This window comes from Felis catus, chromosome C2, assembly GCF_018350175.1.
Source record: "Felis catus isolate Fca126 chromosome C2, F.catus_Fca126_mat1.0, whole genome shotgun sequence".
NCBI classification, from domain to species: Eukaryota; Metazoa; Chordata; class Mammalia; order Carnivora; family Felidae; genus Felis; species Felis catus.
Genome location: NC_058376.1, coordinates 58506312 through 58522850, shown reverse-complemented (window position 1 = coordinate 58522850; position 16539 = coordinate 58506312). Strand labels below are relative to the sequence as shown.

The 16539-nt window shown below is 43.5% G+C and overlaps 1 protein-coding gene across 3 annotated transcripts in view; it reads right to left on the bottom strand.

The window, feature by feature from the left end:
* The window catches only part of TMPRSS7 (transmembrane serine protease 7), a 40970-nt gene extending 34446 nt beyond the window's left edge, over positions 1 to 6524 (bottom strand). For all 3 annotated transcript variants that reach the window (XM_045036939.1, XM_045036940.1, XR_006585055.1), the window contains exons 1-3: positions 6316 to 6524; positions 4221 to 4434; positions 1114 to 1244 (exon numbers count right to left, since the gene is read on the bottom strand). In XM_045036939.1, the coding sequence (XP_044892874.1) occupies positions 1114 to 1244; positions 4221 to 4434; positions 6316 to 6363 (393 nt within the window). In that variant the 5' untranslated portion in view covers positions 6364 to 6524. The remainder of the gene's footprint in view (positions 1 to 1113; positions 1245 to 4220; positions 4435 to 6315) is intronic.
* Positions 6525 to 16539: the final 10015 nt, after the last annotated feature.

Sequence of the window (16539 nt, the reverse complement as noted above, 5' to 3'; positions counted from 1 at the left end):
TTTCTCTGTAAAGTGATCAGAGTGCTTACCAAGAATCTTTGGGGTAATTTGAGGAATAATTGATACAATTTAAAGGTAAAGTATTTATCCACAAAGTATATATCCCCGGATATAGAAGGCCTTCTTCAGTAGATAAGGGCCACTGTGCCCACTGTTGTCTTTGCTTGCTCTCCCACAACCCTTCCCCAGTCTACACCACAGTGTGCCTGTCAAGGCAGTATGGGCCCACCGTGTAGGCCACCCTCTCCATTACTGTGCAGATACAAATTGGCAGAAGCTTTCTAGTTCGTAATATGTACCAAGAGCCATGAATAGATCTTTTTATTTTAGGAGATCTGCTAAGGAAGTAATCACAGATCGACACAATCCATGTTGCAGTTCTGTATGGCATTATCCAGAGTAACAAAAATGGAGGACAAATATCCACTAAGAGGGGATTGGCTAACTTTGTAGCTATTAAAACTTGTGTTTTTTAAGAATATTTACTTACATAGAAACATGCAACCTAATGTTAAGAGGAAAAAATCTACTATAAAACTATCTGCAAATATTCCAATATCATGCTCTCCTTTATGTCTACGTGGCCCAGAATAAAAAGGGGTTCTATCTCGGGAGATGATGTTAAAGAAAATTTTAACATTCCTTTTCATAATTTTCTGAATTTAAAAAATGTTAGTGGTTAAATACGTATTAGTTCTATAATGAGAAAGCTTTTTTGTTTTTTAAGTAAAGAGATTCCACTGCATTGAGGTTGAGATAGATGTGTACAGCTCACAAAATTAATCAGCATGCGTAATTTTAGTTCTGGGAGGCATTTTAAAGATCACCTGATGTAATTCCTTTATTTTACAGATGGGAAACCCTAGAGCTCAGAGAGCCACTTGTTTTTACGCTCAGCGATAAATAATATAAATAAGTTACCAAATAAATTAGCAACTCTGTCAAATAAGCAATTATAGCCAAGATGAGCTAAATCCCAAGTTTGCCTCTGACTTCTTCTTCCATCCACCCTGCTCACTTGTGACACTTGTGAGCCCTCCACCCCGGCCCCTCATCCCCTGCCCCACTCCCCCAGGCCTCCCACACCAACCTCCCCACCCCCCCTCAGCTCACCACTTGCTGCACAGTCCGTGCCATGGACAGAAATTCCCTGGACTCCTTCTGTCGATATTCAGGAAGAAACTCAATGTTGGTAATGCGAAACATCCCAACAAAGTAAAAAGCATCTTTGCTTTCTGTCTTACCTGTAAGACAGGAGAGAAAGCGAGTAGAGGGCTTTCCCCTCTGTGTGGCAATGAGGCATTGTCTGATCTGTGTCAGTATCAGGCCCCTAAAATGTTTTATTAGGCGCCTACTTACGTGACTGCTTCACAACCTGTGAAGCTCTAAATGTAGTTAATAACGTCACTTCCATCAGCAGTAAGTCACCATATCTCCTAGGATAGTCTGTTCTCTCCTGGCAAATACTTATGAGACCGATTCAAAGATTAAAGATCTGCCTCTTTGACTTTATACTTGCCCTAGAGTCACTACCAGGCCAAAAAGAGTGTATGCAGTTTTCATGGATCCTTAGTCTGTAGAAGGTAAGGAGGTAAGAAATGGATACTGTCAAGCTCTGAGTGGAAGTGAGCATAGCGGGACAAGTGGGAAGGGCCCCCCAGCTGACCTTCACTGAGCTCCCGGGGGCTCATCCCTATCTGACTTGTGTAGCTGCTACACAGGGTGCTGGGCTGGTCTTCAGCTCTGTGCAATGCATGAGAATTCATCCTTCCTGTGAACCACAAAGCAGGGTTCTCAGCCCAGCATCGGGTCACTCCTGCTCAAATGCATTGCCCAGTGTGGACAGTGGGTTTGGGCATCCAGCCTGCCCAGAACAATTGACAATGCGGGAAGAACACTGTCGTATCTGAGTTGCTTTAGAGAGACCGAGAATAGCCTGGGGGATGGCGGGGGGAGTGAGGGGCTCTTCTTTCTGCCTTTTCTTTTTGTTACCAAGGTCTTCCTCCTAGTTGGCACCATCCCCCAGGCTCCCATGGCCATGGTACATTTCTCTCCTGTGACACATGTCCCCACTGTGTCATAACTTCTGTCGTTTAAGAGTAACAGTAACTTCTTTTTGTCCCTCCGCCCCTTATGTAGCTTCGAACTCAATAAATGTTTGTGGGAAGGAAAAGAGAGAGGAAGGGTGGAAGAGGAAGAAAGGGAGAGGATACTGTCTCCTAGAACAATGCCCAGCACATGGAAACGTTACATAAGCGGTGACTGAATTAGGAAGAAGGTGCGCCTTTGTGAGTAATCGGAAGCCACCTCCTTGGGAGCCATCCAGGGCCACATTAGCCCCATGCAGTGGAGCGAGGCTGTGGGGATGTGGAGAAGGGGCCCAGGGGCAAAAGGCCTGAGCGGATGTCCTAGATTTGTTCTTTCAAGGTATGTGACCTTGGATGGATCACCTTGACTCGCTAGCCTCACATAGAAAGCAATAACTGTTTTCATGCCTGATTTGAACAAGGAAGTGCTTCGTAGATTTTTGTTGTTGTTGTTGCAGACTGATTAAAATTTGAGTGAAAGCCAGGCTTTCTATATATATAGAAGCTTGCACATTCTTCTTATAATGGTGTTATCCAGACTCAAGCATCAGGAGAACAACAACACAAGCAAGATCAATTTAGCCTCGAACTAGATTACATTTACCAAACTCTTTAGCACAGCCCAACATACAACACCCTGCATGGTCACAGCACTGCTGTTTGTTGAACAATTTTCATTTGTTCATACCAGTTTCTCATTCCTCAGACTGGTCTGTCTTCCTGAGATGTACTTCTCTGATTTTTAACACAGCCACCAAAGTGCTTCTACAGAGTGACATTCCAGAACTTTATACAAAAATGCTAAGGCAATGTGAGTGTATAGATTGAGGGCCAGCAGAGAACTGATGGGAAATAAGTTGGTTCGTTGTGGGTTGGGGTCGTGTGTGTTTTGTGTTTGTCTTGATTGCCCATTGACTCAACTTCCTTCACTAGTCTTTAGGCTCCTAGAAGACAGAGATTCTCTCTTCTCTCCCACTGTGTTTCCATGCCTATCACAGGACCCAGCTCACAGCGGGCATGCTCAAGATACGAGAGAAATGAATTTTGAATAACCAGTTCATAAAGCCTTCTCTGGACTCTATTCCCAGGCAGGTTAGATGCCTCTTTTCTGTGACTGCAAAGTAATTGCTTAAGCATAAAACAAAACAAAACGAAAAACAACCAATTCAATTCACACCCCCTCTGCAGCACTGAACTGTGGGTTTTCTGAAAGTAGAAAATGCATCTGTGAGCTTTGTTTTGTTTTGTTTGCATCTGTGAGCTTTTTGAAGGTAGGAGATATATCTTGCATTGATGTCTTGATGCAATGATATTGATTGATGCAATTGATATGATTGATGCAATGATATGTCTTGCATTGATGTCTTGATGTCTTACATGGTGCCACGCAAATTATAAGTAATTGATTTGTATATATGTAAGTGATCTGAACTATATTCAATACAATATTCATGAATTCTTTACCTGTAAAACTTGCTTCACAACTCAAGTTTTAATATCCTTGAGGGTACACATATCTTGTATCAAACATATTAACATGTATGGGGTTGGAAGCTTAGCGTAAGTCAACATGTGTTGTAGTTACTGCAGGGATAAGTACTCTTTAAGTAACAGCTTAGTTACAACTCTTGTCCAAGAGGATCAATCAGCTGGACAAGAACATAACCTATATGATGGACAGAAACATAAAAACGGTGGAGTGAAACACGCATGAGGAAAAGGATGCTCTGGGAGCTGGGAATGTGAGGTTGCCTAGAAACAAGCAGTGGGTGGAATGAGGAAATGAAACAACTTAGAATTCCATTCATTTCTTGAAGCTAAACATGCATTCCATTTCTGAACTAGTCCAAAGCTCCCGAGCATCCTTCTCAGCTCTTGTCCTCCTACCCCCCATCTCTGCTCCTCTGCTCCTCTGCTCTCCTGTGGGAAGCAAGCAGTGGTAACAAAAGTAAAAGTGGGAGAGACAATGCTGCTTTCTTCCACCTTAAAACCTCAACAGCTTTGGGAGTGGCTATGGGCCTGGGAACTTGGGAAATTCTATCAGACATACCCAGGGGTAGATTGGGTCTGCACCATGGACACTGGCCCCACAGGACAAACCCTAACCCCAAAGGAACACAGGATTTCACTCACTGATGTAGAGCCACAGAAGCGTCCAGGCTGTGACTGCTAGGATGAATAGAAATACTGTGAAGATAATGATTTTGTTCTGGACATTCCAGAAGGGAGCTTTCTTCTTGGGTTGCTTCTTCGGTTTGGCTTTGCCGATGGGTTTTTGAGGTCGAGGTGCTCGTCTACCTGGCAACTTCCCTTGGGCACTGACCACCTGAACTGAGATATTGGATATCTTTAAAAGAGAGAGAGAGAGAGAGAGAGAGAGAGAGAGAGAGATTCGTTTAGAGCACATTTGGAACCACCCAGTCAGGAGAGTATTGGTGCTAAAAGGCCACATATATCAGTCAAATCATTTATGTAAGTGTAATAAATGGACTCACATTAAATAGTGCAGTTAAGATCAGAAAAATCAGACACTACATGAACTCCATTGAAGCAGTTCCCAGATCCTCTCAACTCTCCAGTTGTGCTAAGTAGATGCTGTAGAGAATGGGCCTGAATGTCATGGTGGGTAGACCAGAGGGCCCAAAGGTCAGGAGGTTAGGATTCTATGAGGGCCATTTCATGTGTACACAGCTCAGCTGTGAGAGTATGTGTGTTTCACATGTTGGTATTTACATTGCTTTTGTCCCACCTTCAATTTCCTCTGGCTGAGGCAGGAAAATAAGAACATAAGTCACTTCCTGATAGAAACAAATTGATTTCTTACTTAGGGGCTTCCTGACTGGGTGTAGAAAAGAAAAAGTTAAGGATGATGTTGCTGTGGTTCGTGCAGGGCTGTGCGATAGAAACCAGTTCCTTCCATGCATGCACTTTTGCCACAGTCAATGAACGGACCAGGGACTCAGTCTCTCAAAGGCAAATGAAAGAATTATTTGAAAATAAAGAATGAAATAGGGCTCCTGGGTGTCTTAGTTGGATAAGCATTTGACTCTTGATTTCGGTTCAGGGCACGATCTCAGAACAGGTCATGATCTCCCAGTTCTTGAGATGGAAACCGAGTGGGGTGCTGACAGCATTGAGCTCGCTTAGGATTCTCTCTTTCTCTCCCTCTCTCTCTGCCCCTCCCCTGGATCGAGTGTGCTCGCTCTCTCTCTCAAAATAAATGAATAAACTTAAAAAAATAAAGAATGAAATAAAGGACTCGGAAAATTATTCATATTAGGTGATGTGCAAAGTGTTATGTGCAAGAGGAAAAAATGCATTATTCAACTGTTCCCCTCCTCTTTTTTATTTCTCTGCTACCCTCTGTCATCTGATGCTGTGAATTCTTTAATAATGTATGCAAGAGTTTAGCTTCTTTGAAGGACAGATTTATACATGTCAGGTAACTAAACTCCAGTGATGAAATAATTTTTAACCACACATTCTTTTAAAGGCAATGACCTAGAACACCAATTCCGAAGAGATCATTTCTTTTTCGAGTTTTCTGAAGAGCTCTCATTCTCTCTTACTCTCCTTCACTCTTCCCTTCAAAGTTCATGCCTTCCAGTCTTTAACCCTACCAATTAATGGGATAATATGTAGCCAAGTACATTCTGAATTATTCATGGCCCCCTCATTCTTTTTACCAAACACCCTTGTCAACCCCTGGAGTGAAATGTAGCTTATATCCCTCCTGGTGAAATTGAACTAGACCAGACTTCATTGGATGTGATGTCCTGCAGGCATGAAGATGGTGTTTCTAAAGAGAAAAATGTTCTATTGCAGTATGAGTTGACTATGTCCCACTACTTTCAAATATTCCACCAAAGAAGTACAAAAGGGAGACACAGAAATGCCGGCACATGTAGAGCTGACAAGGCCAAGGTTGGGTCTTTAAGCGCAGGAGCACATTATAGGCAGTCTCAGTTAGCACTGATTAAATTTTAAAATGGAATTTGTGTAGAGATCAGTACAATTTCCCTGGAGTTTTAGAAAAACAGTTGCAAATCAATTGCCAAGTACGGCACTTTGAAAGGAGCTCGCATTGGTAAAATCCATTAAGTACTATAAGAAGATAAAGTATGTTTTGCTCTCTTTATTTGTACAAAGTAACATGGTCTCATTTTACTAACAAGGTCAGCAAAAATGGCATTCAAGTAAGAGAGAAGGCTTCCCACACCGTACTTACATTCACATCGGCAGGTTTGGATGAAACATCAGTGTTTTCTTTATCCATGGTTAGATTTTCTACGTGTGAGCATCCAGAGGTGTCTCAAAGCCAGTTTCCATCCCCTTACATTCTCACATAAGAATTGGTAGCTGCGTTGAAGCTAGCTTTCAGAGGGAAGGAATCAATTTACCTCTACCGGGTTCAGTTCAGAAACTGAAGCTGCCTCATTGCTATATAGGGAGTGTTAAAGGGACCTGGCAGTCAGCTGGGCACCCCAACCCACAAATTTCTTAATGTAACTGTACAAGTCAGGCCCTCAGAACAGAGCCTCAAGGCAAGGTTGCCTCACAAGGACACAGTCCAACAATCTGAAGATATTTACAAGTCATTAAAATGTTGCCTCCTGGCTATAAAATAAATAACAGAGATGAAAAGTTAAATCAGGTTGAGCAAAATTGGGGCGGGGAATGCCTGGGTGGCTTAGTCGGTTGAGCATCTGACTTTGGCTCAGCTCATAATCCCAAGGTTGTGGGATCGAGCCCGGTGTCGATTCTCTTGCTCTCTCCCTCTGCCCCTCTCTGCCACTGGCACACACACACACACACACTGTCTCTCTCTAAAATAAAAATTAAGGGTCGCCTGGGTGGCGCAGTCGGTTAAGCGTCCGACTTCAGCCAGGTCACGATCTCGCGGTCCGTGAGTTCGAGCCCCGCATCAGGCTCTGGGCTGATGGCTCAGAGCCTGGAGCCTGTTTCCGATTCTGTGACTCCCTCTCTCTCTGCCCCTCCCCCGTTCATGCTCTGTCTCTCTCTGTCCCAAAAATAAATAAACGTTGAAAAAAAAAATTAAAATAAAAATTAAAAGAAAAGAAAAACTTCTAATTTACATCTTCCGAAGAATACTAAGATTGTTAATTTGCATCTTCTAAAGAATACGAAGAAATCTAACTTATAACCCTCAGCTCAGCTTCTTCGAAATCTTACCATTCCTATTTCTCTTGCTCAGATCCAAGATGGTTCCAGAAGCCTGACTTTCCAATTCTGCTCTTGACTGTACAGCTACAGGCTCTGAAAATCCCCATTCAAGAGGAATTTTTCCTTTTTTCTCCCCCGGCTGGCAGTCCTCAGTAAACCTGGGCGTTTTCGGTTGAAAATCCTCTCACTGCTGTCCCCCATTCTTGTATGCCAACCTGAATTAGGTTCAAGGGCGGGAAGAGGAGGGGAGTCATGAGGGACATTGTCCTCAGCATACGGGGAAGGAAAAGGCTAGGCTGGCTCACGTATTACACAGTCCGTCCCTGTGACACGGGCAGGTTTTCCCATGAGCACTGGGCATTAGTGGAAAGCTGACCAGTGGCCACTTAGAGGAGAAGCACTGCTCCAGACACAAACTCTGCTATCACTCAAGGGCTGTTTATAACAAAACACATGAGAAACCGCCTGTTGAAAGTGGGCAAAGATTGGTCAGAGATAAAGACAGAATGACAGACAATGTCGTGTTGTACAAATTCACTCCCTGGGTCTGCAATGTATTAATAACCCTTTTCACGTGACTAATAATGCTTTGTAATGGTAAGACTGGGAAATCTAAAATTAGAGCTTGCTTTAATCGCCTCTCTTTTCTGTTTTATTTCCCTTATTTCTAGAACGATTCATTTCACCAGTATAAGTAAGCGGCATGTCCTGGGCAGTGGCCACTGACAAAGATTCTTTCCCTGAGAGTCAGCCCTAAGACAGGCTCCTCTGAGCCCTCTTTTTGATTAGGCCCCACCCTTGGGCCCTGACCTTGGCTTGCCTAGCCCGATGGTAGCAAGGATCCTGATGTCAACTGAGTGAGCATTGCCCCCACCTTGATATCTGGTCACCCTTGATACCTGATCAAGCTCCTCATCCCCCACCCTTGATGTATAAGTCCTTGGCCTGCCTCTAGGCAAGGATCTCCCTACCCTTGATGTCTTCTGTTAGTGATTTTCCACCCACTGGCCCCCTTACTCTGTTCATTGGCCATAAATCGCCAGCTCTCTGTGTTGTATTTGGAATTGAGCTAAGTTCCATTCTGAAGTCTCTTTCCCCTATTGCAACAGTACTGCATAAAATCTGTCTTTACAACCTTTCACTAGCATCCAGATGTTTCTCTTTGTCATCACCATGAGTGGAAAGGGGTGGCCAGTCACAGGAGTCTGCACTGTATGTACAGAATTTTAAGACAAACAGAAAGCCAGCTACAGTCTGATTTTTAATTTTTTTTAAGTTTATTTATTTCTTTTGATAGAGAGAGAGGGAGAGCATGAATAGCGGAGGATTAGAGAGAGGGAGAGACAGAATCCCAAACAGGTTTTGCACTGTCAGTGCAGAGCCCGACACAGGGCTTGAACCCACAGAACATGAGATCATGACCCGCGCTGAGATCAAAAGTTGGATGCTCAACCAACTGAGTAACCCAGGCGACCCTAAAGTCTGCTTTTATATTATTACCAAATACCAGCAAATTCTAAACAATGTCTAAATAATAAAATACTCCTCCCTGAAAAAAAGCTTTGATTGGTATAAGTTTGAAACAATTGCCACCATTTACAAATGAGATTATATAAATATATATATATATATGTATATATATATGTAAGCTTCAAATGAGCACGCTTTTATTCTCATCTTTCAATAAATAATGAAAGTCATGTAGAAGTTAATTGAGAGAACTCCCATTCGTACAGTTGGTCTCAAACCCAGGAGGACTCTGTGACACATGCTTATTTCAGGAGTAAGGAGTAAGTTTCTAATAGTCTGGAATCATTTAAACTTACTTGCAGAATCTTGGGTCTCCAACAAACTGTGGAGCTACATATTCCTGCATTTAAACAGAAGATTTAATGTGGGCAATAGGGGCGCCTGGGTGGCTCAGTCGGTTAAGTGTCCGACTTCGGCTCAGGTCATGATCTCACAGTCTGTGAGTTTGAGCCCCGCGTCGGGCTCTGTGCTGACAGCTCAGAGCCTGGAGCCTGTTTCAGTCTGTGTCTCCCTCTCTCTCCGACCCTCCCCCATTCATGCTCTGTCTCTCCCTGTCTCAAAAATAAATAAAATGTTAAAAAAAATTTTTTTAAATAAAAAAAATGTGGGCAATAATAGCACCATGATAGAGATAACGGAACAGAACTTCAATTATTTAATTTTTGATAGTCCATGCAACCATTTGGAGTTAATTTACACTGCCAATTTAAAACAGGTATACAAGATGTCAATAGTAAAGTGTAATATTTTTCATATAGTATCTTTATGCAATATTTATCTTTATTTTTTACTAGCATAATTGTACAAAGTTGTGTAAAAATTTTCACTTTTTTTCTAGCTATTATTATTATTCATTTTATTTTGTGATCATTACTGAAACGATTTTCATTGCATACAAGAAGAGGTTGTGAAAAAATAATCCATTCTAGATAGATATATGATAAAGCAAATATAACAAATGTTAATGGTAGAATCTAGGTGTGGGTATATGTATTTACACTATAGAATTTTTTTCAACTGTATGTTTGAAATTTTTCCTGATAAAATGTTATGGGGCTATGGAATTATCATTTCTGGGAGTCAAATACTCTGGATAAACCATTGGTTTTGGAAGACAAGGGCAAAGAAAGCTGGGATGCAAAATAAAGTCTTGGTGGCCAAGCATTCAGCCATCTCCTTATTGCCTTTATTGGCATGGAAGTTCTGGAACAGAGCCCCTCCCTTCAATTCCAGAACACATGATCAAAGACGATCACAATGGCCAGATATAGATTGGTGCTTCTTATCATATGCAGTTTGAAAGACAGTGAAGATATTTCTCTTCCTTTTTCAGGAACAAAAGTCCCTGTCCTGCCCACCGTCTGGCTAAGTAGACAAGTATGCAATGACCTGTATTGAAGGAGAAATACCTCTCCATTGGATTCAGCAGAGGTCACTGGGAGCACATGACTGACCCACAAATCAATTCAACACACAAAAACATCTTTATTTATTGTTTAATATTTACTTATTTTTGAGAGAGAGAGAGAGAGAGAGAGAGAGAGACAGAGTGCGAGTGGAGGTGGGCAGAGAGAGAGCGACACACAGAATCTGAAGCAGGCTCCAGGCTTCGAGCTGTCAACACAGACCCTGATGCGGGGCTCGAGCTCACGAACCGTGAGGTCATGATCTGAGCCAAAGTCGGACATGTAACCAACTGAGCCATCCAGATGCCCCACAAAACATCTTTATTTAATTTAATTTAAGCATGCAGGAGGGGAGGGCAGAAAGAGAGGTGGGGAGAGCATCCCAAATGGGCTCGGCGCTATCAGCACAGGAGTCTACCTCATGAATCATAACATCATGACCTGAGCCAAAACCAAGAGTCTAACGCTTAACTGACTGAGCCACCCAGGTGCCCACACAAAAACATTTTAAGGTCTCACCCGTCCATTGAATGGCAAGCCTGGCGCATCTGGAGGTCTAGAGGTAGGGGCAAGTCACCCACCTAACCCGAGCAAGGTTCTGAAGGCATAGAAGGCACTTAGCAGGTGCCATTTCCATCCTTGCCCACCGAGAGGAGGGGCCAGCTTCCCAGCAACTGATAAAGTTCACGTCTACTACTTAGGACCCACTTCTGTCTATCATGACGAATGGATGGCCACGTGCAAAGTTGCCGTCTGATCACCACTCACCACCAAGCTCTCTGCAGACGGGGAGTGAAGCCTGAGGAATCACAAGGTGGTACAGGAGGCTGGAAGCCAGCCAGGCACTTAACCTTATCACCCTTAGTGCGCTGTAATAAAATGACATGGCAGTGATCCTGGCTTCCCTTTCCCTGCTGATTCACATAGAACACAGTCCTAATCCTCTTTGTCACATCACATGAATCTTTTAAAAAAAAAATGAAGCAATAGTGGCTCATCTTAGAGAACCTCTATATCTAGATAATCAAAATATCTGCCAAACTGGTTTCTTTCCTCTGGGCTCATCCCTCATGTGCACATCACTACTAACTAAATTTTCCTAAAATAACTCTTTAATATCACCTTCATCCTGACAATGACAGTCCAGTCTCCTTTTCAGTGCCCCAGGCTGACATTCAAGGTCTTCCTCAATGTGGTACCAGGTACCTCCTCGGTCCTCCTGTCACACCCGCTAAATCTACTCTGTCAAAGCATGCATTTTCAGTCTTTAATTCATCCATCTATTCGGCTGTCATCATTTACCGGGCATTTATTATATGCTTACCATGTGACAGAGGCCAAATATTTTTAAATGAATAAAATATATCGCTGCCCAACGGGTGCCTATGTGGCTCAGTCGGTTAAATGTCTGACTCTCGATTTCAGTTCAGGTCATGATCTTGCAGTTCGTGAGACTGAGCCCTGCGTGGAGCTCTATGCTGACAGCGGGGAGCCTGCTTGGGATTCTCTCTCTCTCTCCCTCTCTTTCTGTCCCTCTCTCTCTCTCTCTTTCAAAATAAATACATAAACTTAAAAATATATATCCCTGCCCTTAAAAAGCTCTCAGTAGAGGGAGAAGACATGCAGAGTGCAGATTACAATATTACGTAACGAGTGCTATCAAAGGGGCATCAACAAGATGCTATAGAATCTTAGAGGAGGTTGATAGCAACAGTCCTCTCCTCTGACTCTTGTGCCTCCGGTTCATATTACCATTGAAATGCTAACCACTTTCAAGATTCCACTTGTAGCTCACCTGCAAGCATCTCCACCCCAGCCTGTCGCACTCTCTTCTTCTCCCTAAATGAAAGTTTTTGTTGGATATACCAGCACTTACGACTTAAATTATGTGCTCATAATTCATCATACACTACTATGTGACATCGCTCATGTTGTCTGTTGGTTACTTCTCCTGTCATATGTATATCCTGTCTCTAAGCTCCTTGAAGACAGAAGCCCCTACAACACAAGAGCTTTGGGAGTCAGGGGGTGGTGGTGATAGCCCCTTCAGAAATCAGCTATGTCTGGGATTGGCTTCACCTTATCTACTAGCTAGCAAGTCAGTTCGTCACTAGTACATGGATGGTGGCAGCAGATACACAGTTCATGGCTCTGCAAACAGCATGAGTACCAGCATATTGGCATCAGTTCCTCTTTCCCAGAGTCCCGTAGGGGTGACACAACATGGTTCAGATGAGTGCAATGGACTTACTTCACTGAGCTGGGGGAACCCACCATTTTTATAGCAAACGATAAGCAAGACTGTCCATTGTCCAAGATGGAGATATTACCTCACCCTTTAGGTTGCTCCCTGAAAACACACCCAGAGAAATGGCCAAGACAGCAGTCAGGGCACTGTGTTCTTGGCATACAGAGTGTATTAGTTTTCGGGGGTCGCCATGACAAAGTGCCACAAACTGGGGGACTGAAAACAACAGAAATTGATTGTCCCACTGTTCTGGAGGCTAGAAGTCCAAAATCAAGGTGTCAGCAAAATCATGCTCACTCTGAAAGTTGTAAGGTCAAATCCTTCATTGCCTCTTCCTAGCTTCTGATGGTGGCCAGTGCTCATGGGCACCTTGGCTTTCAGCTGAAGCAACTTAGTCTCTGCCACTATTGTCACATTGGATTTCCCCTTTATGTATCTTTGTGTCTCTTCTTACACCAGCCATATCGGATTAAGGGCCCACCCCACTCTGGTATGACCTCCTGTTAACCAATTACATTTTCAATGAGCCTATTTCCAAATGAGGTCACATTCTGAGGTAGAGGGAATTAGTGCTTCAACTTCTCTTTTGGGGTGACACAGTTAAGCCCGTAATGCCTCCCCAAGATCTGGAGAAGTGGGAGAGACTATAGGAGGATTGTCAGTCTCAACAGAATCAACTTACTTTTAATGGACAGCATTGCCAAACTTCTAGAGCCTGGCCATAGCCTGGGGCAGCTGCAGGTAGTATTCTAGCCAGATTATCGAGATGTTATCCTGAAACTCCACCATACTCTTCTGACTCCCTTTTCCTCTATGGTGAGAAGGAGGAAGGATGGTACAGTATGGCTGAGTCATGGTCCAAGAGGAGCCATTAATACATCACCCATTGTCAGCCATATCAATACCAAGGGGCAACTGTTCAGACGAGATGGTCCCGCATTAGATCAGTAATGGGAGAATAAAGGGGTGGATGATTAATGCCTCTTCTCTTTCTGGTTCAATAACCACATTAAAAAGACCTCTTTTCTCTTTTTAAGTGCCTGGTATAAAGAGTGCTCAGTTCAGGGGGCGCCTGGGTGTCTCAGTGTCCGACTTTGGCTCAGGTGATGATCTCACAGGTTTGTGAGTTCAAGCTCCACGTCTGGCTCTCTGCTGTCAGCACGGAGCCTGCTTTGGATCCTCGGTTCCCCTGTCTTTCTGCCCCTCCCTCGCTGGTTCTCTCTTTCTCTCTCTGTCAAAATAAATAAACTTAAAAAAAAAAAAAAAGAGTGCTCAATTCAGTAAAAGCATGTAGTTGGGTTGAGTAACACTTGAATAAACTAGTCCGGAAATTATTCTATAATACACCCCTAACCAGATACACCCTACAGGGCTCAGATTGGCCCACGTTGGTAAAAAGCATTTGCACAGAAAACTATCACTGTATTGATCTGGCCACACATCTGGCTTGCTGTAGGTGCTGAATCAGCTCAGTGTTTAATGCAGGAATTAGTCTGCCATACTAAAAAGTATTGACTTTGGAAATTATGCAGAGGTCACCAGATTACAAAGGAATGCTTTGTTTCAAACCAACTTTAAAAATCAGATTCATCACATTGAAAGGGTAGGATCGGGGAAATGACAGAATGATGAAAAAGGAGAACAATATATGATAGAAAGGATGAAATAAAACATAAATCAAAATGAATGTGGCACAGGGAGGCATGGAGACAAAGGAAGAGTAAAAACAAGAGGGAGAGAAAACAGATAAGAGCAACAAAGTCATTTTAAAGGTGTATCCTCTGGCTTAACTGGGCATCCCTCTTCTTAGCACGGTTCTGTTCTTATACTGTTCTGCGGTGTTAGCTTCTGCACCGATGTCATTTGTTATGCCCTTTGGCACTCTGAGCAGCTGTGGAGTTCAGCACCTTATCATACCATCTTTCCCAGAGGCTATGTGCATATTCTGGAATCTGAAATAAATCCCATTCAGTGATTTGCTCATTACCCTAAGTCATTCCCAATGAGAGGCTCCATGGCCTTGATGTCATTCACAAATGGCAAACAAGAGGGGTTCCCCGGGTGGCTCAGTCAGTTGAGCATCTGACTTCCGGTCAAGTCATGATCTCAGATCATGATCTTGCAGTCCAGGAGTTCGAGCCCTGCATCGAGCTCTGTGCTGACAGCTCAGAGCCTGGAGCCTGCTTCAGATTCTATGTCCCCCTCACTCTCTGCCCCTCCCCAATTGGACTCTGTCTTTCTCTCTCTCTCTCTCTCTCTCTCAAAAAGTAAATAAACATTGAAAAATGTTTGAAAAAATGGCAAACAAAGAATACCTCCGTATATATTCTGGTCATTTCTGTCAAAGATCGTATGCTTGGGAGCACAGCTAACATCCAAATAGAAACGTCAGTAATGTGGTAATGCAAAAATCCTGCCTTCTGCCACACCGCCACCCCCAAGAAAGCCTTCTAATTTTCATGCCTTTTCTGAGATTTCCAAATTGAATTAAATCTTTCCTCCTAAAAAAGCAGTCTGGGGGCGCCTGGGTGGCGCAGTCGGTTAAGCGTCCGACTTCAGCCAGGTCACGATCTCGCGGTCCGTGAGTTCGAGCCCCGCGTCGGCTCTGGGCTGATGGCTCAGAGCCTGGAGCCTGTTTCCGATTCTGTGTCTCCCTCTCTCTCTCTGCCCCTCCCCCGTTCATGCTCTGTCTCTCTCTGCCCCCAAAATAAATAAACGTTGAAAAAAAAATTTAAAAAAAGAAGAATTTATTCTTAAAAAAAAAAAAAAAGCAGTCTGGCTCTCCAACATTTCCTACCCTCATTGAGGGAAGTGATACAGTGCGGAGGCAGGTTTTTCTCCCCTTCCGTTTGCAGTCACAAACCAGCTGTAGATTCAGGTTTTGTTCCAGCCAACACACACCATGTCTTCGTATGTGCTTTCTGTTGCATTCGCTGCTAAATTATTTTTTACTCATTTCCACTGGTGTCTCTGTTTGATGAAGGCCGACCTAAACCCTCAGGGTATCTGAGACAGGTGTTGATTTGTCAGCATGTCCCCAGGCTGTCACACTGGGACAGATCTCACTTGAGAGCTGGAAGACGGGGTTGGGAATATTCATGGGTCCAGCAGGAGGATGCGGAGGCCCCCGTGGAGCTTTATTGCCTTTTCCCCAACAGGCGAAGTGCTTCTGACTTCTTGAGGGAGATTATCGCCATCCTCTCCCTTTCCCCTTAAGCGCAGAGGGCGTATGAGTGGATGTCTCCGCTAAGTGGTCATGCAGTGCATCAGTCTGCTCCACTGGACCGGAAAGAGTTTGATCTTAAATGGTATTTTTGCACTTGCCTCACAAGGTGAATGTCACCAGAGGTCCTTGAGAACGCCAGCCAAGGGTTATCCACAGCTTCCACATCCCCTTTCTCAATTCAGGTTCCTCAGCCTCATGATTGAAATTTGCATCTGGCCGAACCAGCGAAGGCTGGAGTCTGTCCACTGGGCTGGTATCGGGCTGTAAGTAGGAGTCATTGCTCTGCATGGTAACCCAGATCCGTGGAGCAGGGCTGCGCCGGTAGAGGGTTCAGCTTCCTGACTCTCCTAGTCACAAACTCATGTCAGCTGAGGGAGTCTCTGTTCCTTACGAAAACCCCGAGGGTATCAGGAGCCTTGACATATAGCAAATGCTCAGTGAATCTTGGCTAATGTGTTCATGAAATATTAATTAAGAACATCTACTAATTACCATGGGTTAAGGAATACAACATTCCCAGTTTATCTATACTTATTTCTTCTGCCACACAGGGGTGGTTGGATTACAGATGAGTTTGCCTCTCAAAATTAAATTTTCTGCCCAAGTGGAGAGCCTCACTCACAATTAGCCTAATCCTGGCCCTCATTAAACGATGCCAAAGAAAAGGAAAAATTTACGTAACATTTGTACAGCTTTGCAGGAATCATTCTGATCAAGAATCAGATGTTAAACTTTCACATGGAAAACAAGCTATCTTAAGTATTGGTTACTGTCTATACACCAGAGTACTCTGAATTCAGGAAGGAATTAAACACATCTTTTGAGCTGGGTCTAGAAAATTGCACATATTTGTGCTTT